The 23067-nt window shown below is 44.4% G+C and overlaps 1 protein-coding gene across 1 annotated transcript; it reads left to right on the top strand.

The window, feature by feature from the left end:
• The first annotated feature begins 1027 nt into the window (after window positions 1-1027).
• Window positions 1028-22029, top strand: xpo7 (exportin 7). Its single transcript, XM_073477826.1, has 28 exons — window positions 1028-1093; window positions 6267-6413; window positions 7399-7492; window positions 8077-8243; window positions 8326-8391; window positions 8474-8578; window positions 8971-9136; window positions 9946-10019; window positions 10101-10220; window positions 10320-10466; window positions 10593-10765; window positions 10969-11162; window positions 11427-11532; window positions 12127-12262; window positions 15328-15401; window positions 15561-15641; window positions 15922-15985; window positions 16141-16249; window positions 16367-16473; window positions 16815-16903; window positions 17015-17122; window positions 18138-18220; window positions 18996-19210; window positions 20023-20161; window positions 20254-20411; window positions 20847-20945; window positions 21073-21200; window positions 21413-22029. Exons 1-28 carry the CDS (start codon window positions 1061-1063, stop codon window positions 21504-21506), a joined length of 3276 nt encoding a protein of 1091 aa, XP_073333927.1. The 5' UTR covers window positions 1028-1060; the 3' UTR covers window positions 21507-22029.
• The last annotated feature ends 1038 nt before the right edge of the window (window positions 22030-23067 follow it).

The raw sequence follows: 23067 nt of genomic DNA on the forward strand, positions 1-23067 counted from the left end.
TGTCTACAGTGTGTGTCTCTTGTCTACAGTGTGTGTCTCTTGTCTACATTGTGTGTCTCCTGTCTACAGTGTGTGTCTCACTTTAATGGCTTTCATCATCACACACACACATCACACACACATCATCACACACACACACATCATCACACACACACACAGATCACACACACAGATCACACACACACACATCATCACACACACACAGATCACTCACACACACACACATCATCACACACACACATACACACACACAGATCACACACACACACACACACACACACACACACACACACACACACACACACACATTACTCCGTCATGTCACTGATGTGGATCAAAAGTTACTTACTTCACTAATTTGGACCCAAATTCATCAACAAAGCTGTTGAACGTTCATGAAACATTCATCCTTTTATTATTGTGACTATTATAAGCGTGTGTTGTGGATCTTTCAGTGTGAGGAGTGTGTTTGTCAGCAGTGTGTGTGTGAGGAGTTGTGTTGTTGTGTTGTTGTGTTGTTGTGTTGTTGTGTTGTTGTGTTGTTGTGGTGTTGTGTTGTTGTGTTGTTGTGGTGTTGTGTTGTTGTGTTGTTGTGGTGTTGTGTTGTTGTGTTGTGTTGTTGTGTTGTTGTGTTGTTGTGTTGCTGTGTTGTTGTGTTGTTGTGTTGTTGTGGTGTTGTGTTGTTGTGTTGTTGTGGTGTTGTGTTGTTGTGTTGTTGTGGTGTTGTGTTGTGGTGTTGTGTTGTTGTGTTGTTGTGTTGCTGTGGTGTTGTGGTGTTGTGTTGCTGTGTTGTTGTGTTGTTGTGTTGTTGTGTTGCTGTGGTGTTGTGTTGTTGTGGTGTTGTGTTGTTGTGGTGTTGTGTTGTTGTGTTGTTGTGGTGTTGTGTTGCTGTGTTGTTGTGGTGTTGTGTTGTTGTGTTGTTGTTGTGTTGCTGTGTTGTTGTGTTGTTGTGTTGTTGTGTCTGCAGGTGAGTGACTGAGGCTCCCTGCAGCTGCGAGGAGCCGCCGCCAGGGGCGCTGTTGTCACTTTCCATACCCATAAGCGGGGGAGTGTGAGGTGCATGAAATGGAGAAAAATGGCGGATCATGTGCAGGTAAGCAGAGGTTTCATGTTTTTGTATCCGACAATTCATCCACGGGCGCGGAAATGAGTGTGAATGCGGATTCGGGCGCTGCGTCCCCGGCAGGCAGGCTGAGTGCGGCGGCCGCGTGCAGCGGGCGGCGGTGCTCCGGCCGCCGGCGGTGAAAGAAAGGATGTGGCCGCCTCTGTTGACTTGTGGCCTGCTGTCACTGCTCGGGCTGGACGGTGGCTGTTAGCTTGTGTTAGCTAAGAGGAGGATTTCAGGGCTCGAACACGCGAACAGAAGGCGCCGATCCTCCGGGTCGTGCCCCGCACAGTCCCCCGCTGTCGGTGTCGGTTGAACGCACATCGTCCCGCTGACAACGGCGCGTTTAACCGGCGCGTTTCAGCGAAGTAAACAATAAACCGGGAGCGGGTCGCCGCTGTCAGGCTAACGCGAGCTGCTCACCTGTCAGTTTGGCGCCAGGGAGACTCAGGCTGTGGACATTACCGATGTTATGAGCTCGCACTTTGAGCGTTTCTCCTCCTCCTCGTGTCCAAGAGTAGAAATGTGTATTTGTGGTGATGTTGTGCTGCAGCTAGCTGACCCTGTAGCGAGCTATGCTAACGTTAGCTTCAGCCCAGACGTCAACTTCTCCCGCCCGAGCCCGTTTGAAAACATGGTTCGGTTGGATTAACTGTTTGTCTGTAAAACCGGCTTCGTGTCCGTGTCCGCTGTCGCCGTGTTGGATATGAACCACGTTAAACCGAGAACAGCGGGGGATTCACTCCCGTGTTGTTTATGTGCGTAACTAAGCAGAGCTGTTTTGTTTAGCTAGCCTGCTGTAAGCTAGCCTGCTGTAAGCTAGCTGCTGTAAGCTAGCTGCTTCGTGGTCTGGGCTGGACACATGTGTGGGAATAGCTGCCACACAGGGAGGACAGGGCACACTGGTTGAAGTTTAACCGAAAGATCTGTTGTGCTGCCTACATTTGCCCCAGTGACCCGGCTGGTCCCCCGCACCGTCCCGAGAAAGACCTCCCCGCTTCAGTGTGAAAGCTAACTCCGTGCACCGTGTTATTGTTGTGCCGGTAACGTTAGCGTGTGCTGTTGTGTAGCTTTGAATGCGAGTGATGACGAAGACAGGTGAGCTTTATTTCAGCAGCTATAGCGGCTCACATCGAGCAGATGCATGTACCGGCCAGCGGACACCAGTGGCGGTGAACATGTGCAGCGTTAGCCTCGATGCTAACAGCGGAGAGCAGCCGCACTGAGCTGAGCAGCGTGGAGGAGCCGCAGCACCGTCATTGACACTGACTGGACCTGGATCCGATCCAAACAGCCTGTTTCATATCGGTCTGTCACATGAGCTCCAGAGACGAGGATCGTGATCTGATTGTAAAAGATATACTTGGACAGGGACATCATGTTAATCCTCTTCTTATTATATATTACAGTGTTTTACTCCGTTCAAAGTACATCAGAGCAAAGAAGGGAGACACACTTGTGTCTGTCTACAGCAGCGTTGTGTCGTGTTTTACATTTACAATATTAATGAGGTAATAATACAAACTCAGAAATATGTTGTTTTCCCATCAGTGAATAAACAAGCTGCTCTCAGAGGAAAATAAGGTCCCAGAACACAGTTTGAAGCCAGACAGGTGGCAGGGTCCGCCACATATAAACACAGTAAAACAGTATAAATTGTGTCCTTTAAGGTCAGTTTGTTTATTTAGTTTAAGTCAGTGAAGATGTTTCTCTGCTCATTGAAATCATCCCCCAAAACTGAAAAGTGCTGCAGCCAATGATTTATTTATTTTATTTATCAGTTAATCTGCAGATTATTTTCCGTTAGTCGATGTTAGAAAACTTGAATATTACGTTTTCTTCATAAACTTTTAGAATAACTTTAGAATAACTTTTCAGAGATGCAGTTTGTTTTCCAGCCGATACCCAGAAGAAAAGCTATAATGTAACATTTATAAAGAAGTTCCTAACAAGTAGTTTAGGAAACCAGCACGTTTGTCTTTTATTGATATTAATAAGTGGCTCAAACTCGGCCGGTACAGACACGAGTAGAAGTTATAATCAGGGAGATCAATAATCAATATGATCCGTCAACATTTATAACAACCAGTGATGAAACGTAACCAAGTACAACTTACTGAACCACATCTGGCTGATGATGTGTGCAGGACATCGACTGAGACCACACACAGACACACACACACGGACAGACAGAGACACACACAGACACACACACACGGACACACACACAGACAGACAGACACACACACAGACACACACACACACACACAGACACACACACACAGATAATCAGGTAAATGTTATAATAAACCTCTTTGATTGAAAAGATTAAAAATGTTTAGCTGCAGAGAAAAACCCCTTGTTCCAGAACCAGAATCACAGATTCTTCTGATGCCTCCTAAAACGCTGGAATAAGTGTCTGTGCACCGATCCAGCACCACACGATCCGGGTTCCCACGCGTCCTGGAGAACAGCTGACCTGTTTTCCAGTCATGTAAAACACATAGTGACGTGGTGTTATAATAACGTGGATGTTTCTCAAAGGAAACCAGGGAGTTGTTTTGTTTTTAGAGTCTCGTCTTATTTGTTCTTTTATTTAACGTTGATCCTGATGAACGCAGCTCTTGGTCTCTGGTGTTCAGGCTCAGTGCAGCTGGGATTATAAGTTGATTAATTACGGAGCACATTAGTGTCTGAGCGCTCCATCGTCACTGAGCGAGTCCTGGAAAATGATCTCTAGAAAAAGGTGTGAAACCTGATAATTAATTTATTAGAAACGAGACCCGTCCACCTGTGAGCAGCTTAGCAACAAGCATGCTAACGACAACAATAACTGTTTTCAACACGGATCGTTGGTAAAGTCTCCAAGAAGACGTCCAGCGACAGATTCAATAGTTTTGTTTTTAAAATGTCAGGAAATAATGTAAACGTCTTGTTACAGACTCACAAGATATCTCAAAATGTCTCAGTGTCCGAATCCAAAGAAATGAATTTTAACATCATGAAAATCTTAAAGATTCAGAAGCTGAACGTTTAAAAACCGTCAGATTAAATATCAGATGAGCTCAGTAACTCTCCAGAACATCAGGAAGTCACCACAGTTTTACACCTTGTCCAACAAAAGTGGACTGATTTTTATTAATATTTTATTTTGTTATCAGAGTCACTAATATATCTGTTTTATTAACAATCCTCTGATACACAGTTTGCTTTGATAACTACGATAACTTCTCAGCAGCAGAAAGAAAACTGAATGTAATCCTTCATTGAACTTTACCACTAAAATATGTAAATGCAACATGTCTGCTGTCAGGCTGCACTCGTACAAATAAACAATACAAGTGTTTCCATCTGAAGTCAGAGAGCAGAAACCATCTGTTCAGTCCTGTGAGCAGGACGTCTTTAAACAACTGTCCTGGTCTCAGCTCAGGACCTCCTGGAGACACACTGTGTTTTATTCAGATGATTTATTATTAACAGATCTGATAACTGATCATTTCTCATTTCTATCGTAGTTATATGTTAAATATCACATATAATATTTCACAGCTCTAATAAGATTTGTTGTTTTAAAACTTGCTCCTCTCAGAAACCTGCACAACTCTTCTACTTCTTCTTCTTCTTCTTCTTCTTCTTCTTCTGCCTTTTTGATATTTATGTTTTTATATCAGAGATCAAACTGAATGACTGGAAATAAAAATTTTCAATCCAGAGTCACAGTTTGGACCACATGTTAACCCGTCTCATCACCAGCCGTCTGTCCTGCCGTCATGTCTCACTGTCCTCGTGTCTCACTGTCCTCGTGTCTCACTGTCCTCGTGTCTCACCGTCCTCGTGTCTCACTGTCCTCATGTCTCACTGTCCTCACGTCTCACTGTCCTCATGTCTCACTGTCCTCGTGTCTCGCTGTCCTCATGTCTCACCGTCCTCGTGTCTCACTGTCCTCGTGTCTCGCTGCTCGGGCTGCGTGCAGGTTGATAACTCGATGAAGTTCTGTGGAGTTGGTCTTCATCTGGAGGAGCAGATGGTGGATGTGCAGGCAGCGCCTGGTACTGAGCTCTTATCTGAGGCCAGCAGAGCTCCACAGTGAACACGTGATGTGACACTGACTCTGTCTCACCTGCTGCACCGCTCACCTGTTCACCTGCACACGGCACCGTCAGAACATGTACCACAGAAAGACGGATGGACCAGACCTCCATGTCTCCCACCTTCAGTCCTGTCCTTGAACCAGGCGGCACAGCCGTCGTGACGGGCGTGTGACTGTGACTGTGCATGACTCAGCACTCCTGAATAAACTTTATCATGAAACGTGCGGAAGTGAACGTCTCTGCTGCAGCCGCTTGAGATTAAACAAGGTTCAGTAGATGTAGAGCCTCGTTTATTTTAACTATCAATTAAACTGATTATTAATCACTTAGTTTATTAAAAGGGGGAGATATTTAGTTTCCAGTGAAGTCAGAGTGAAGTTCTCACACGGGAGAAGCAGACAATGAGAAGGTGGTTCAGCATAAAGGAGCAGTTCACCCAAACTATGATCCAGTCATCATCTTCATACTGAACCTTCTGGACTTCTCGTACGTGTTAGTCTTTGTTTTTCAGTTATTTATTTTTTTAGATTTAATGATTAGAAACTGTTTCCTGCACATTGAGAACAAACTTAACTGGAGTCAAACTCCTTGTCTGTGAACACGTATATTGGATCAGGCTCGATTGAATCAAGAAGGACTGTTGGGCCGTAGTGGAGGTATGCACTCTACTGAGGCTAAACACTGAATCTATCAATCAGAGTTTGTCACTTGACGTCCTCAATGTTTTGTTTTTGTCCAAAACTTTTAAGATGGAGCAAGAAAAGCAGCTGTGTCTGTCACTGGAGAAGATGAATCTGTGATCGTAACAGTTGTGATTGTTGTGCTGATTGTTTCTGAGTTCTGCTTCATGTTAAACACCTCTGAAGTCTCAACCTGCAGACGAGACGTTTGCAGAAGTTGTGTGATGTTAGAGCATCTTGTCAGGAATGTGTTGAGCTCTCTGTTCTTGGTTGTTCGTCTTCTCTTCGTCACGTTCATAAAGTTTTTTCATTTCGTGTTAGCGGTCAGTCTGTGCAGCCTGTCGGTCACTGATAAGCCTCGTATCTTCCACCTCTCTGTGTTTAATCCAGGGCCTTGCCCAGCTGGAGATCCTGTGTAAGCAGCTGTACGAGACTACCGACACCGCCGTCCGACACCAGGCAGAGAAAGCTCTGGTGGAGTTCACCAACAGCCCCGACTGTCTCAGCAAATGTCAGCTGCTGCTGGAGCGAGGCAGCGTGAGTTCACAGTGATGCACATCAACACGCTGCTGAGGCTGAAGCAGCAGCAGCACGTTGTAACACACACTCAGGAGTCAGTACTGGACTTAGACAGAAGGACAGGAGTGTGTTAGCCAACTGTAACTGTAGTGGTACTTACTTATTATTATTATTATTATTATTATTATTGGTAGTAGTAGTAGTAGTAGTATTACTGAGGCATCACTGTGTTTAAAGGAACAATCTATAAAATACGGCCAGAATTGAATGAAATCATCATCACTGTGTGAAGAAACAACAGTGTTGACGTCTGTTCTGTGTTACATGTCTGCTGAAGTTAGCATGCTAACCAGCTCCTAGCAGCACTCTGTAGCTCAGAGGTGACAGTCTGACAGCCTGTAGTTTTAAAAGCAGTCAGTTCACTACTGAGTCTAATAAGTCAACAAAATAAACTCACTAAATGTGAAGAAAATAAATATTCTGACACACATTTTCCTTCTAAACACAAAAATACAACCGTCTGAACTCAAGTTTCTCTCTGACTGAACTGAGACGAGCTTCATCGCCTCGTTAACTCATCGTCAAACACACTTCACTCAGACTGGACACAAACTGAACCACAGTCACCAGAACAGTGTTGGTTTGTCTCCAGTCTCCTCTGGTTCGGTCCAAATCAATCCTCAGTTCACAGTAACATGTGAAGATATTCTGGCCCTTTACGCCGTTTTCACACTTTTGGTGCAACATATTTTAGAAACTGATCAAATGTGGAGTTTTTTGCAGAATCTTATTCTGCAGACTAAAAAACAACACAAATATTGACACTAAAATGTTTTGAAGATGAATTTGTTTGTTTCAGATGTAAAAGTTTTGATTGTGTGATTTAATTTGTGTCTATTCAAGATGTTTCTTTTTCTTTTCTGTCTGTTGTCAAGAAACTAAAATGATTAATTAATAATAAAATGTTTTCGTAGCTAACAGAATATTTTTCCTCTCATCACAGTCGTCATATTCTCAGCTGCTTGCGGCCACCTGTTTGTCTAAACTGGTGTCTCGAACCAGCAACCCTCTACCCCTCGAACAACGCATCGACATCCGTGAGTAAATCAGGCTGATCTCCGCAAAACTACGACAGCTCGAGTCAGACCTGGTGTCAACATCCGTCCTGAGTGATCGGACCGTCCAACCACTGAACCAGTAACCACAACACCACCAGGCTCCCTTAACAAATGTAGTGATTTTAAGAGTTGTTTCATGAGGAGAAACTTAACAAACTCTGTGAAACTCTGTCTCTGACTAATTCTTCATTATTTGTTCCTTCTGGTAAATTCGACAAATGTTCTACGTGAACTTCTTTCTGTCTTTGAGTAAAAACATGGTGTCAGGTGTGAAGTGACAGACTGAGAGCTGTCCACTTGTGATTGGATCACTCAGGACGGATGATGATACCGAGTGTGTGCAGCCTCTGAATCTCCAGGCTCTTTTCTTTAACGACATCCTCGTGCAGCCTGGTTGAACTGCAGACTGACGACCTTTGATTTCTTTCTTCTTGATTTATTAAATTCTGTGTTTATTTACGTTTTACACTTGCTCAGTATTCTGGTTGTACGCAGGAACTTTGAGTCTTTCTGGTGTGTTGTTCTTCCTCATGAGGTTGTTGTTGTTTGTTTGTGGCGTTCAGGGAACTATGTGTTGAATTATCTGGCCACGCGGCCGAAGTTAGCAGCGTTTGTGACCCAGGCGTTGATCCAGCTGTACGCCAGGATCACCAAACTTGGCTGGTTCGACTGTCAGAAAGATGACTACGTCTTCAGAAACGTCATCGCGGACGTCACACGCTTTCTACAGGTGTGTGTTCAGTCACGTGGTCCACACTGTTTGTGTAACGATGTGTGTCACTCTAGCTGATGTGTATGTGGTGTGTTTACAGGATAGCGTTGAACACTGCATCATAGGGGTCACCATCCTGTCACAGCTGACCAATGAGATCAATCAGGTAGGTTTGCCGTCGTCTCTTCATCCTCCATGTTGTTCTCTTTGTGTTGAGTTGTTAAACATGGTCTGTTTCCTCCTGCCAGGCTGACACGACGCATCCCCTGACCAAACATAGGAAGATAGCATCATCGTTCAGAGATTCCTCCCTCTTCGACATTTTCACTCTTTCCTGCAACCTCCTCAAACAGGTACGTCTGTTCACACAGACAACATGAAACCATGAGAGGAAGATAAAACCACGTCTGTTAGTTCAGGTATCAACCAAGTTAGAGATCATCAACCAAGACTTTTAATCACATTTCAGATTAACTGTCTTATTAGGTTGTTTCTTGCAGGGAACAGTTGATCCCTGGAGGCACTGAGCTGCTTTCACTTTGAGAATAATTCCCCTCTTCAGATGTTTTAACAACCTGATGAAGGCCCTTTATGACACAGATGGAGCGAAATAAAGAGCAGATCAGATTTTAATGGGACTTTAAAAACACTGAACTTAACAACAGAGTTTAATCAGACAGCTGACAGGAGAGCGTAGCTGCTGCAGTTCGACTGAAGCCGAGTGTTTGTTTGTGTTTGTTTTCAGGCTTCGGGGAAGAACCTGAACCTGAACGATGAATCTCAGCACGGTCTGCTCATGCAGCTGCTCAAACTCAGCTACAATTGCCTCAACTACGACTTTATAGGAACTTCCACAGACGAGTCGTCGGACGACCTGTGCACCGTACAGATCCCCACATCATGGAGATCAGGTAGCTGCAGTGACTAAGTGTTGTATCGTTTAAAGGGGCTCTGCGTAACAATTTGAAGTGAAAACGAGACCTTCACCGTGTGTCGGCTGCTTCTACCAGCCTGTGGACGACTCGTTTGAGTGGCTGGACTGTGGATTTCTCTTTCTGTACAACAATCGTTCTGATCTTCCATCCTGCATCTGAGTTCGATTGTTGAAGTTGAATTGTTTCACCTCGTAATCACTCAATTAATTTATTGATAACTTTTTGTAATTACAGTTGGTAGTGAAAAGACAACATGATGAGCTTATAAACAAAAGTCTTTGCGTGCTTATCAACACATGTGTGTATTATTAACACACGATCAATATTTCAGTTTTTAATCTAACAGTTATCGTGATTATCACAATATCTCGACACTCTCAACTGTAAACTGAATATTTTGGGGGTTTTGGGCTGTTGGTCCAATAAAAGTTGTTTAAAAGCTGCTTTCCCGTCTAAAGTAACCAGAACTTTTCAACTAACTTCCAGCTTCCTTCAGCTTCTTGTTGTTTGTCACCGCGGTCTAAAGACGAGCAAAGATTTGTCAAATTAGATCGGTGACGTATGAAAAAGTAGCAGCTGTTTTTACACATCATTGTGCACAACTAAACAACGAGGCCTGGGTTCGGCCCGTCTGTCGTTTGTTTTCTTCTGTAACTCAGTGTTGGTGTGTCAAAGCACAATGAACAATCTGGTTTTGCAGCTGCAGATTTTAAAAAAATGGTCACTGAAATATAAAATGCTGCGAGTACTCGACTGACGTCCTCTGTTTTATTTCTATCTTGCAGCGTTTCTTGATTCCTCCACCCTGCAGCTCTTTTTCAATTTATATCATTCCATCCCTCCGTCCCTTTCCCCGTTGGTAAGTGACATCATGATGAACCATCCAGGACAACAGGTGTAGCCTCCTGTCTGAGACCTAACGTTGTGTTTGTGTGTGCAGGTGTTGTCATGTCTAGTTCAGATAGCCTCCGTCAGAAGGTCTCTCTTCAACAACGCAGAACGAGCAAAGTTTCTTTCACACTTGGTCGACGGAGTAAAAAGGATACTAGCTAACCCCCAGGTCTGTAACACACCTGCTCCACACACACACCTGTTTCTCCTGCTGCGTTTCTTTTGTTGTCAGCTGGTCGCGTGACGATGTGGCGTGTTTGTGTTTCAGTGTTTGCCGGATCCTAACAACTACCACGAGTTCTGTCGTCTGCTGGCCCGACTGAAGAGTAACTACCAGCTGGGGGAGCTGGTCAAAGTAGAAAACTACCCTGAAGTTATTCGTCTCATAGCCAACTTCACCGTCACCAGTCTGCAGGTGGGTGTTGGAGGTGTTGCTCACCTGCTGCTCATTTGTTCCTCTCCTGTTGTTCACCTGTTCCTCTCCTGTTGCTCACCTGTTCCTCACCTTCTGCTCACCTGTTCCTCTCCTCCTGTGTGTCAGCACTGGGAGTTTGCCCCCAACAGTGTTCACTACCTGCTGAGTCTGTGGCAGCGTCTGGCAGCGTCCGTTCCCTACGTTAAAGCCACCGAGCCTCATCTGCTGGAGACCTACACTCCAGAGGTCACTAAAGCCTACATCACCTCACGGCTAGAGTCGGTCCACGTCATCCTCAGGTGAGATCTGCTCTGAAATACCATCAGCTTTGTATCGTGGTACCAAGATGTTCAGTCAAAATGAGATGCTCAACACTAGTAGCTCATAAACATACGTAGATCTACAAATTTCAGATTTTATGGAAATGTTTTAAATGTTTGTTATAACTCAAGATCACACAAAGTGACTAAACTGTGTGTCCGTGTGTGTGTTTACTCCACAGAGATGGTTTAGAAGACCCTCTGGATGACGCTGGTCTGGTTCAGCAGCAGTTAGACCAGTTGTCCACCATTGGGAGGTGTGAGTACGAGAAGACTTGTGCTCTGCTGGTCCAACTGTTCGACCAGGCAGCTCAGACCTACCAGGAGCTGCTACAGTCCACCAACTCGAGCGCCGCAGACATCACTGTGCAGGAGGGTAAATACATGCTAAATTAATTTATTTCCAAAATGTTTCTAATTGTGTTTGACTCCGTAGTGATAAATACCATCTGAGCTTTTGTAGCACGTACTTTTACTAGTCTGTTTAAATGATACAGGCATAATACACTCAGTTACTCTACACGTCAGCTGCTTCAGCTTTAAGTAAAAATGACAATGTGGCTACTTAAATGAATTGAAACTGTGCATGTTATCTTGCTTTCAGGATGTAAAGGTCTTACTAACGAGTGCCTCTCTGCAGGTCGGTTGACATGGTTGGTTTATATAATCGGGGCAGTGATCGGGGGACGGGTGTCGTTTGCGAGTACAGATGAGCAGGACGCCATGGACGGAGAGTTAGTCTGTCGGTAAGAATTCATACAAGAGGATTAAAATCTCCTAAATATCAAAACACATAAAGAATATTTCACTTATTTTGCAGTGTACCTATTTAGTTCAGAAAATGTTTTTATACTTTAGTTTGATGTCAAAAAACAAGGAAACAGTAAATTGCTTCGTTAAAAGCAGCAACAGCAATCTGACGAGATCGGCCTTCATACTTCATGGTCATCAAAGGATGGACATCAAAGGTGTCACCTTGGGCTTTTGTTTACCCAGGTTTTAATTTTTCAATTAGTTCTAACTATATGAAGGGTTTAGGTTCAACTTACTGTCTTCACTGTTCTCAATCCTATAGCACAGCAAAATGGAGTCATCAGCATAGAAAGGTACATTTTCAGCAGAAGCATGTCGAAGTTATTCAGATGTAATAGAAACGGTAAAGGACCCAAAACACGTCCCTGTGGTACTCCACATGTTCGAGTTCGACTGAGATGACCCACAAAACCTGAATGAAACTTAGACAACAGATTTAGATGATTCATATAGAGATAGAAATGTGTTTACAAAGGTTCACTGTAATTAAAGAACTGACTACATACGTGTCTGTTTAAACGCCTCAGGGTGCTCCAGCTGATGAATCTGACGGACTCTCGGCTAGCTCAGGCGGGTAACGAGAGACTGGAGCTGGCCATGCTCAGCTTCTTTGAACAGTTCAGAAAGATCTACATCGGCGACCAGGTGCAGAAATCATCAAAGGTAAATACAACTGTCCTGTTAGAGAGTCGCAGTCTGTGGCATGTGTCCGCTGTGTTACTTAACCCTGTTCAGACCTGGAATCAAAGTCACCAGACTCCCTTAACAAATGTCTCAGTTTAGTGAGTTGTTGAGTTAGAAACTTTATAAACTTTGTGAAACGCCGTCTCTGACAAAGTCTTCATTATTTGGGCCTTCTTGTAAATTCAGCAAATGTTCTACACAGTATTGTAATAAACTGACATTATGATTTTTTGGTTTTCTGTGATAAATATTGAATATTCTAAAAAAACACAGGAAGACGACTTAAATAACTATGATTTGGAAATAATCAATCATTGTAGTGATTAAATAGGGGATAACATTTTATCGAACATCCAGTGTAGAATCTTCTTTGTTTGATAAATTGATCAAGAACGATTGTGATTGGTGGTTCGCTGTGCGCGTCACTAGTTAGTTAGTCATTAGTCACATCGAGCAGCAGAAAGTTGCAGCAGCATGTGTCTGAGTTGAGTTGACTCTGCCAGTCCTGCGACGTGACGATTGCTCACATTGTGATATGAAACGCTGAGACGATACATTGTGCAGCACTTTTCTACAGGAACTTATTTCTTTGTGTGAAAATGATCGTGTCTGTTTGTCGCAGTGATGTTTATTTGCATATAAAGTGAAGAAGCGAGATCTGTGCTCACTCGTGTTAATGTCAGTTGTGAACTGACGGCCTGAGAGCTGAACACTGTGATCAGATCACTCAGGACGGATGTTGAAACCAGGTCTGAACAGGACTGTTAACCCCGGCCTGGCTTCACACCCTGCTGCCCCTCCCCCCCTCAGTAACCCTCTACTGTCCACTGTTAACGGGGGGCCAAGTTGTTGGGGATGAGCAGGTCTTTTGTCCTGAGCACCGTGGTGTCTGCTAGTGCTGACCACAGCAGTTTCTATAGAAACACACCATCTCAGTCTGATGCTACTCGTGTCGAACTATTGTGTAGTTTGTGTATTGTACACCGCTTCATGCTGACTGACGGAGTGTTTCTCTTTGTCCGGGGCAGAAACTACAAAATGTGAACGTCCCAGATAAGTGGTCGAATGTAGAAACTGTAGACGCACACGTGCTCTTCGTGTCTGGTGTTTGCTCTCCCTCCCATCAAGTAGCATCAGATCAGCAGATATCCCCAAAACCTCAGTCACTACCAACAGCAAACCATTTAATGTACCAAGTACTGCACTTAAAGCTTCCTCGAGAAACTTCAGCTTTTGTTGAATTTGACGCCCTGTGAACTTGTTGTGTGGTTTTATTCCACCAATTACTGATGTTTACCTGCCTCTTGCAACTGATGGAAAATGATCATTTTTCGTTTAAATTTTTGTATTTTAAAAAGTGCCGAACCTAGTTCATGAACACCTGAGGGGTTAAAGAGATGTGGTGAGTAAAGGTGATTAATATTCTCAAGCTGTGACCGTCTGACACAGAAACATGTTTCTGTATTATAAAACAATAAGAGGATTTCAGACTGTTTCTGTAATGAGGCTGCAGAAGATGATCGACTGTAATGTTCGATTAAGAGTCGATTTCACATCCTGCAGCAGAACAGATCTTATGAACAGAGACCACATCCTGCAGGACAGGTAGGGAGAGGATACCTGGGCTCTGAATGTGCCGTCAGCCGAAGAAATCCTCGATCTACGACCACGAAACAGAGCCGGTCATCGAGTGCAAAGAAAAATCTGTGATTTTCTCAGTAACTGCTTTGACCTTTGGGTTAACTTTAGAAAACTTCTTGCAGCGTTCAGCTGAATGTTGAGTAGTGTAGGCGGTGGAGCACTCGTCTGTTTCGGTGTGAAAAAGCTGCTGCTGCTTTATATTCCTTCAACACACTTGATTCCGACTTTTTAAGTGACTTATAAGATTTTTTTTTCCTCCTGTGAAACTTTAGAAAATGTCCATATGGGCGACGACATCTTTGAACAGCAGCGTGTTGTGCTCGCTGTCATCCCGCTCCCTCTTCTCTTCCTCTACATCTTCTCCGTGTTAGTGATGGATAGCAAACCAACTTTTAAGCAGCGTAGCGCCGCCTACTGTAGCGGGGGAGTTATCGGCTCTATGAATGTCCTCTTTTCCCGCCGATAAATGATTGGCTCGTTAATTATCGTGCATCCCTACTTTAATTTGACTACTTTGGCTGCTCTTTACACCACTGAAAACCGCTGAGCTCCATGTTACAGGTTGTTAAGTGTCTTTACTGAGTCGAGTCACCGGAAACCGTTAGAATCGGCACAATAAGCAGCATTAGAGGAGCTGTTGGATGTAGTTTGATGTGGGACCGGCCCCCCGTTTCCTGTTAGTTTAACCCTGTAGAGTGAGGCCCCGTCTGTTCATGCTTCATTTGTCCGCCCTGCTGAGCCGACACTGAGCTTCAGAGAGTTGTGACGGTTCAGCTCTTCTGGATCCCGTCCATCACTTCTCTCAAATCCAGCTGACGTAGTCTTAAAAACTACGATGATGAGAAAACCACGGCTTCACACACCATCTAAATATAACACAGTGTTTAAAAGTGGCAAACAGTGGCCAGAACGAAGGAATCGGCACAGAAAACAACATAATGAGAAGAAAAACTATGTTCCAAGTTTTCTGTAACGAAGTACATTTTACTCAAATACTGCACTTGTGTTCACTTTTCAGCTACTTTGCTTCAGTTTTCTGCTTCTTAATACTTTCACTCCACTTCATCTATTTGATAACTTTAGTTACTAGTTACTTTGTGTAGTTACTAAGTTACTTTGCAGGTTCAGACTATTCAGTGTTATCAGCTGTTACTCATGACATCAGATAGTGATACACAGATACCGATAATCAGAAAAATGATAAATATCAGCCCCGATAATCAATCAAACCCTAATCATGACCAAGCCAACACATTTCTGAAGCTCAGTGTCCTCTGATCACTTTAACTGTGTGTGTGTGTGTGTGTGTGTGTGTGTGTGTGTGTGTGTGTGTGTGTGTGTGTGTGTGTGTGTGTGTGTGTGTTGATCGTATTGATTGAACTGTGTGTGTTTTTATTTCGCAGCTTTATCGACGACTATCAGAGGTTCTGGGGTTGAATGACGAGACGATGGTGCTGAGTGTCTTTATAGGGAAAATGTGAGTAATAAAGTGATCAGACCGATCGGTCCTGATCGGGTTATTGATGAGTCATTGTGTGTTTGTATAAGGTAATTACAGCACTATTGAAGCATGTCGGTGTCATTTTAAACCTTCAACTCTCTTCATTAGTTACAGTTTCTCTTTTCTCTCTTTCAGCATCACAAACTTGAAGTACTGGGGCCAGTGTGAACCAATCACCTCCAAGACACTCCAACTACTGAATGACCTCTCTTTAGGATATCCTTTATGAAGAGTGTGTGTGTGTGTGTGTGTGTGTGTGTGTGTGTGTGTGTGTGTGTGTGTGTGTGTGTGTGTTCAAAGTTGCAGATATATTCACGTATCTATGACTCAAAGTACAGAGATAATAATATCACCAGTCTGGGGCTCATTTATTTTATTTTTTAGCTGTAAAATGTCCCGACTATCACATGTCTCGGTTTAACAAACAAACATAAGGAACTTTTTATTATACGTTTCTCCATCTGCGTGTTTTCTCCTTGACCTCCTGTTTGTTCACGTACAGCAGTGTGAGGAAGCTGGTGAAGCTCAGCGCTGTCCAGTTCATGTTGAATAACCACACAGTGAGTACATCACCCACACGTCACATTAAGCACCAGGGTTTAAGAGATCTGTCTTATAACCCAGCTGCATTATGAACTCACCACACGCGCAGGTTCATGTTGTAAATATAATATTAATCAGACGCTCTGTTGCTAACATCCTGTGTTTTCTTCAGAGCGAGCACTTCTCCTTCCTGGGAGTGAACAACCAGTCCAATCTGAGCGACATGAGATGTCGGACCACCTTCTACACAGCACTGGGACGCCTGCTAATGGTTGATCTAGGTAAAGACACACACACACACACACACACACACACACGTATTTCTGTGTTGTGATAGTTGTTGTTTCTATAACGTCATGAAGACGTTTGTTAACTGAGCGTCCTGTGTTGGTGTGCAGGCGAGGACGAGGACCAGTTCGAACAGTTCATGCTGCCTCTGACGGCCGCGTTTGAAGCCGTGGCTCAGATGCTGAGTACAAACACCTTCAACGAGCAGGAAGCCAAGGTGACACACACACACACACACACACACACACACACACACACACACTGCTTGTTTATGTTTATCTAACCCTAAGAAGTGCTAAGTTTTGTCTGGTTCTGGTTTCTGCTTAGTGATGATTTGTTTTCTCATCTTCATCTCGAGCAGTAAGAAGTCGTGACGATATTTTCTACGATGTTCTGACATTTTGTGGACCAAACAGTTAATCGATTATTTAAGAAAATAATAGGCAGATTAATTGATGAGGAAAAAGCTGTTAGTCGCAGCTCTACATTAAAGAGGGACGTCGTTTAAAGCAGTCGCTTTTTAATCCAACAGTTTTCTTCTTCTCTTGTTTCCTGTAGAGGACACTGGTGGGTTTGGTTCGAGACCTTCGAGGCATCGCGTTCGCCTTCAACGCCAAGACGAGCTTCATGATGCTCTTTGACTGGATGTATCCTTACAGCTGCCATGACGATGTTAAACTTTTAACTGCACACTGAACTGAAATAATATTTATTATTCATCAGTCTGTCTGAGAACTGTCCTGAACGCAGACCCGCAGATATCCAGCCTACATGCCCATTCTGCAGCGAGCCATCGAGCTTTGGTACCACGACCCAGCATGCACCACACCCGTCCTCAAACTTATGGCTGAGCTCGTTCACAACAGGTAAATTATGAATCCATAATGTTTCCTGCAGAGGTCGGTCTGTCAGGAGAGGATCTGCTGCATCATGATCCCTCAGCAGCTTCAGACACATTCAAAGATGTGAACAGGTTCAAATCTGAGCTGTCGAGTCGTCACGGGGATTTATAATAATAATAATAATAATAATATCAGATTTTATTCATAGAACATTTTTCAGGAGCTTTAATAACTAATGTTCACACTGTGTCACATGACTGACATGTCACTCATTCATCCTGTCTTAATGCTTCTCTTTGTGTTTATCTTCTCTGGTGTCACAAAGAGCTCATGAAGAATTAAAAACATTTTCTAAATTAAAACAGGAAATGACAAAGTAAAACTAAATGTAAACCTTTATTTGTTGTTTGTGTTTTAGATCTTAAGATTTCATTAAAGTCTTTTTTTCCCCTAAAATGATCCAAAATGAGAATAATGAAACAAAATGTAATTGGATTACTTTAAACCAGGAGTCCTCAAACGTAACGTTGGGCCACGGTTCTCTTAATTCACTGACTTCCTGTGGAAAGTGTCGCCTTCATTTAGTTTCTCTTCATCAGAAACATCCCGCTGCCTGAATCTAACGTTCTGCTGCTGATAACTCTAAAGATGAAATCAGGTTCAGTGATTCGAACATTGTTACTGAGTCGGTGCTGATGTGAAGAAGGAAGCATGAAGTGCTCGTTGGATGGAGGGAAAACAAAACTGAATCCAAAGGTTTTACTGAGAAGATACGAGCTCAACGTGGTGCAGCGGTCTGATTAATGAGAGAAATCACTGAACTCGTCTTCTTCCTGATCAGCTGGTGGATTTGTTATTAGATTGTCTGAATCACCACAAACAAACTGAACCAGAATCAGCTCGAGTTAATGGACAACTTTCACACCAAAACAAACCAAGCTTCACAGACAAATTTCTGTCCTGACACTGATTATTGAATTTTAACCTTAATGTTTGTTTGTTTGTTTGTTTGTTTGTTTGTTTGTTTGTTTGTTTGTAGATCTCAGCGGCTGCAGTTCGATGTGTCGTCACCAAACGGTATCCTGCTGTTCAGAGAAACCAGCAAGATGATCACGACCTACGGTACTTTGACCCAAAGCCTCCTGTCATGTTGTTAATGTTCAGCCTGGTGGAGGCTCAACGTGTGAAACGACTTCAAATAAAGATGTTAAATAATCACTGGAACAAATGCAGTAAAAATGTGTAACACATTGATTATAATTTCTGAGGTTTATATCAAAAATAAGAGAATTAGTTTATTAAATATTAATCCAACCTGTGAGCGCCCTCTGGTGTTCAAAGCCTGTAACTGTTTCTAAATATCCCTTAAACTGACTTTATGTTTGACATTTACTGTCACTGATCAGCTGATGAACACAGATACAAACTGTGATGAGCTGCTTCCTCTAAAAGTGATGAAATTAATCATGATGAAAAATAATCGATACATTTTTAAAACATGTTGCTGCAGCTCATTTCTGTTTAACAGTGTTTAAATCATCAGGATATCAACTCTGTGTGAAAGGAGATTATTCAACTTTGTTTCAGTTCTCGCTGGAATATTTATATTAATACATATATATAAACAAATACATATATACATATATTAATAATTGACTTGAATAAAACACTTCAAGAATGAAGAAAACACAAGTATTAGGATCATAAAACTTTATTGAACAGTTTATATAATACACACATTCTTGAAAGGAGAATAAAACATCTGAAATACAGTTTAAAGATGGACATTTTCTCTGTTTTCTGACATTTTATTTAAAACTTTCCAGATGAACGTGTAATAAAATAATTATAAGTTGCAGCTTTATCGTCACTAAACGTTTGGTCCTCCCTCCTGCAGGGAATCGCATCCTGACGTTGGGAGAAGTCCCGAAGGACCAGGTGTACGGCGTGAAGCTGAAGGGGGTCAGCGTCTGTTTCGCCATGCTGAAGGCGGTGCTCAGCGGGAACTACGTCAACTTCGGGGTCTTCCGTCTGTACGGCGACGACGCGCTCGACAACGCCTTACAGACCTTCATCAAACTACTGCTGTCCATCCCTCACAGCGACCTACTGGTACCGTCATCTGTGCTTTGGTTCTGACTGTGAAATACTCTGAATCCACTTTGTCATCAGGAATTACTACAAACCTGACAAACATCCAGTGTGTGTCGGCCCAGTGTGTGTCGGCCCAGTGTGTGTCGGTCCAGTGTGTTGGCTCAGTGTGTGTCGGTCCAGTGTGTGTCGGCTCAGTGTGTGATGGTCCAGTGTGTGTCGGCCCAGTGTGTGTTGGTCCAGTGTGTTGGCTGAGTGTGTGTCGGCTCAGTGTGTGATGGTCCAGTGTGTGTCGGCTCAGTGTGTGTCGGCTCAGTGTGTGATGGTCCAGTGTGTGTCGGCTCAGTGTGTGATGGTCCAGTGTGTGTCGGTCCAGTGTGTGTCGGCTCAGTGTGTGATGGTCCAGTGTGTGATGGTCCAGTGTGTGTCGGTCCAGTGTGTGTCGGCCCAGTGTGTGTCGGCCCAGTGTGTGTCGGCCCAGTGTGTGTCGGCCCAGTGTGTGTCGGCTCAGTGTGTGTCGGCTCAGTGTGTGTCGGCCCAGTGTGTGTCGGCTCAGTGTGTGTCGGCCCAGTGTGTGTCGGCTCAGTGTGTGTCGGCCCAGTGTGTGTCGGCCCAGTGTGTGTCGGCCCAGTGTGTGTCGGCCCAGTGTGTGTCGGCTCAGTGTGTGATGGTCCAGTGTGTGTCGGCTCAGTGTGTGATGGTCCAGTGTGTGTCGGCTCAGTGTGTGATGGTCCAGTGTGTGTCGGCTCAGTGTGTGATGGTCCAGTGTGTGTCGGCCCAGTGTGTGTCGGTTCAGTCCAGTACAGTGACTCTGGTCCGTGTCGTCCCTGCAGGACTACCCGAAGCTCAGCCAGTCGTTCTACTCGCTGCTCGAGGTTCTCACACAGGACCACATGAACTTCATCGCCAGCCTGGAGCCTCACGTCGTCATGTACATCCTGTCGTCGATATCAGAAGGCCTCACCGCGCTCGGTAACACATTCACAGGTCAAAGGTCGAGCCGGAGGAGTGTGCACGTTACAGTGGAAGTAACATCCGTGTGTGTGTGTGTGTGTGTGTTTCAGATACGATGGTGTGCACGGGCTGCTGCTCCAGTCTGGACCACATAGTGACCTACCTGTTCAAGCAGCTGTCACGCTCCACCAAGAAGCGTCCCACTCCCATGGCAACGGACGACCGCTTCCTGCACATCATGCAGCAGCACCCAGAGATGATCCAGCAGGTCTGAGATCAGCACACACACACACACACACACACACACACACACACACACACACAATATTAAATGTAGATCTGTCACATGACTGATTTACAGATCACTGCATCCTTACATGGTGCATTCAGGAGCATGTTACAGACAGGAACATGCTGCGTTCAGGGACAGGAGAAAACTCAGGGAAACATTGCATTCAGGCAAATGTTGCGTTCAGGGACAAAAGATATTCAGAAACATGTTACTTTCAGGGACATGTTACATTAAGGACCATGTTGAGTTCAGGGGCATGTGACACTGAGGGAAATGTTGGATTCAGGGACCTGTTACTCCTAGGGGCACGTTGCGTTCAGGGACAAAATAAATTTAGGAACATGTTGCATTCAGGGACGAGTTAATCTCAGAATGGACGACTGACGACTGATCCTGTTTGTTTGTTTGCAGATGTTGTCCACTGTGTTGAACATCATCATCTTCGAGGACTGTAGGAACCAGTGGTCGATGTCTCGACCTCTGTTAGGCCTCATCCTGCTCAACGAGAAGGTAGCCATGACGCACTGTGTGAGTGTATGTGTTTGTGTGTGTTTGTGTGTGTGTGTGTGTGTGTGTGTGTGTGTGTGTGTGAGAGAGAGTGTGTATTAACAGTTGTGTGTGTGTGTGTGTTGTGCAGTATTTCGCTGACCTGAGGAACAGCATCGTGAACAGCCAGCCTCCAGAGAAGCAGCAGGCCATGCACTTATGTTTTGAGAACTTGATGGAGGGAATCGAGAGAAACCTCCTAACAAAGAATCGAGACAGGTGAGTCACAGATTTACCTGCGTCAGTCAGGACGCACCTGAAGAACTCACACTTTACCTTTTTAATCCATTTAATCAGAACGAGAAAGAAAATATGAACAAAATGAACTCTGCCAAAGATTGTGTAGGAGGCAGGATGCTCCACTCTGTTTCTGTCTCACCTGTCTCTCCTCACACACCTGTCTGTCTGTCTGTCTCTGTGTGTGTGTGCAGGTTTACTCAGAACCTGTCTGTGTTCAGGAGGGAGGTCAACGACAGCATGAAGAACTCGACATACGGCGTCAACAGCAACGACATGATGAGCTGACATTCCACACAGACGAGTCTTATCCCGCTGCAGACAGAGCTCACCCCCCCCTCGCTCCTCCACAGCCTCCCTCCCTCCCCCCTCCCTGCATCAGCCTCCCCCCTCCTCCCTCCCTGGGCCCGGATGCCTGGGGATCATCTCCACCCCCCGACGCGATGTACGGGATCCCCCTCCCTCCCTCCTTTTTGATATAAACATATATAAATATATACAGATCTATTTTAAAGCGATGGTCTGACTCGTCCGATCAGTGGAGGGGTCAGGAGGTCAGAGGGAGGGAGGGGGAGGGGGGGTCGCATGTGGAAGCACTCACCGAGGGAGGAGGGAGTGCTGCGGAGGTGACGGAGGGGAGGTGGGGGTGAGGAAGGGGACGAACGCCGGTAAACGTAGTAATCCGCTTCTGCCTGCCTTGTATAGAAAAACACACAAAAAACCAAGTGTACATTTTCTTTCGTAACATTTTGAACAATGTTTATAATGATCGAATTTAAAACACAAAGAAGAGTTGAGGAAAACAAAACCTACAAAAAAAAGAAAAAAAAAACGGTGTGATTGAGCTTTTTACAGTGTAGTGAGTTAGTGCAACTGTCTGTCTGCGTGGGGAGCGAGCTCTCCATACGAGGAGGAGGACGGGTGAGGAGGACGGGTGAGGAGGAGGCGAGTAAACTGAGCTGCAGGGTGGCCACAGGAGCTGGACGGGATGAACGGGTGCACACACTAACAGAAAGGGAGAGTCAGAGCGTCCATGTTGTACATTTACTCAAGTCTCTGGTTGGACTCATTCAAACGACCTGACGGGCCTTAAAGGGACAGTCTGCTGTTTTTCTCCTCTCTGTGTCCTCAGTGACTGGGAGACCAACAACAACAACAACAACAACAACAACAACAACAACAACAACAACACCACAACGTGTGTGTGTGAAGTAGAGCTGCAGCCATTAAAGGAACAGTTCACCCAAATTGACGTAGTCCACCAAACTGCTCCAGACGTTTTGTTCTCCGTCACAGTGACTTTAATAATAATCTAAAGAAAAGTTCATCGCTGTGTGATAATCTGAATCAGTTCAGTCACCATGTAGCTTCCTGATTCTGAGGTGTCGCTGCTTTTCTGTCGAAATTTTTATGACGATTTTTCTGAATTTTCTGTCGGATGAATCAATAATGCAGATCAATGACGTTTTCTGCAGCCGTCATGTGACAAAGACGAGCAGCGAACCTTCACATTCAAGAAGCAGGAATCACAGAGTGTTCTTACACTTCAGTTTAAATGATTATTGAATAACTTTCTGTCCATCGTTGAATCATTTGATCCGTCACAAGTTTTGTTTTTCAGTTTCTGTTGTAAAAATCAAACCTGTGAATATAAATCGTGTTCCTGAGTCTCATCAGACGCCACGAGGCTGAAAAACATCAGAATGTCCCTTTACGTGGTCCCGTCTGGTCGGCGAGGCGGCGGCGGCGTCCTGTCGGTCTCGTGCGCACACACCTGCTTGTTTCCTCGACGTGTAAACATCATGGTCACATGTTCCCCTCTGGTAGGCCGGCTGCAGTTTCCACCATC

The sequence above is a fragment of the Pagrus major genome, chromosome 12, assembly GCF_040436345.1.
Source record: "Pagrus major chromosome 12, Pma_NU_1.0".
NCBI classification, from domain to species: Eukaryota; Metazoa; Chordata; class Actinopteri; order Spariformes; family Sparidae; genus Pagrus; species Pagrus major.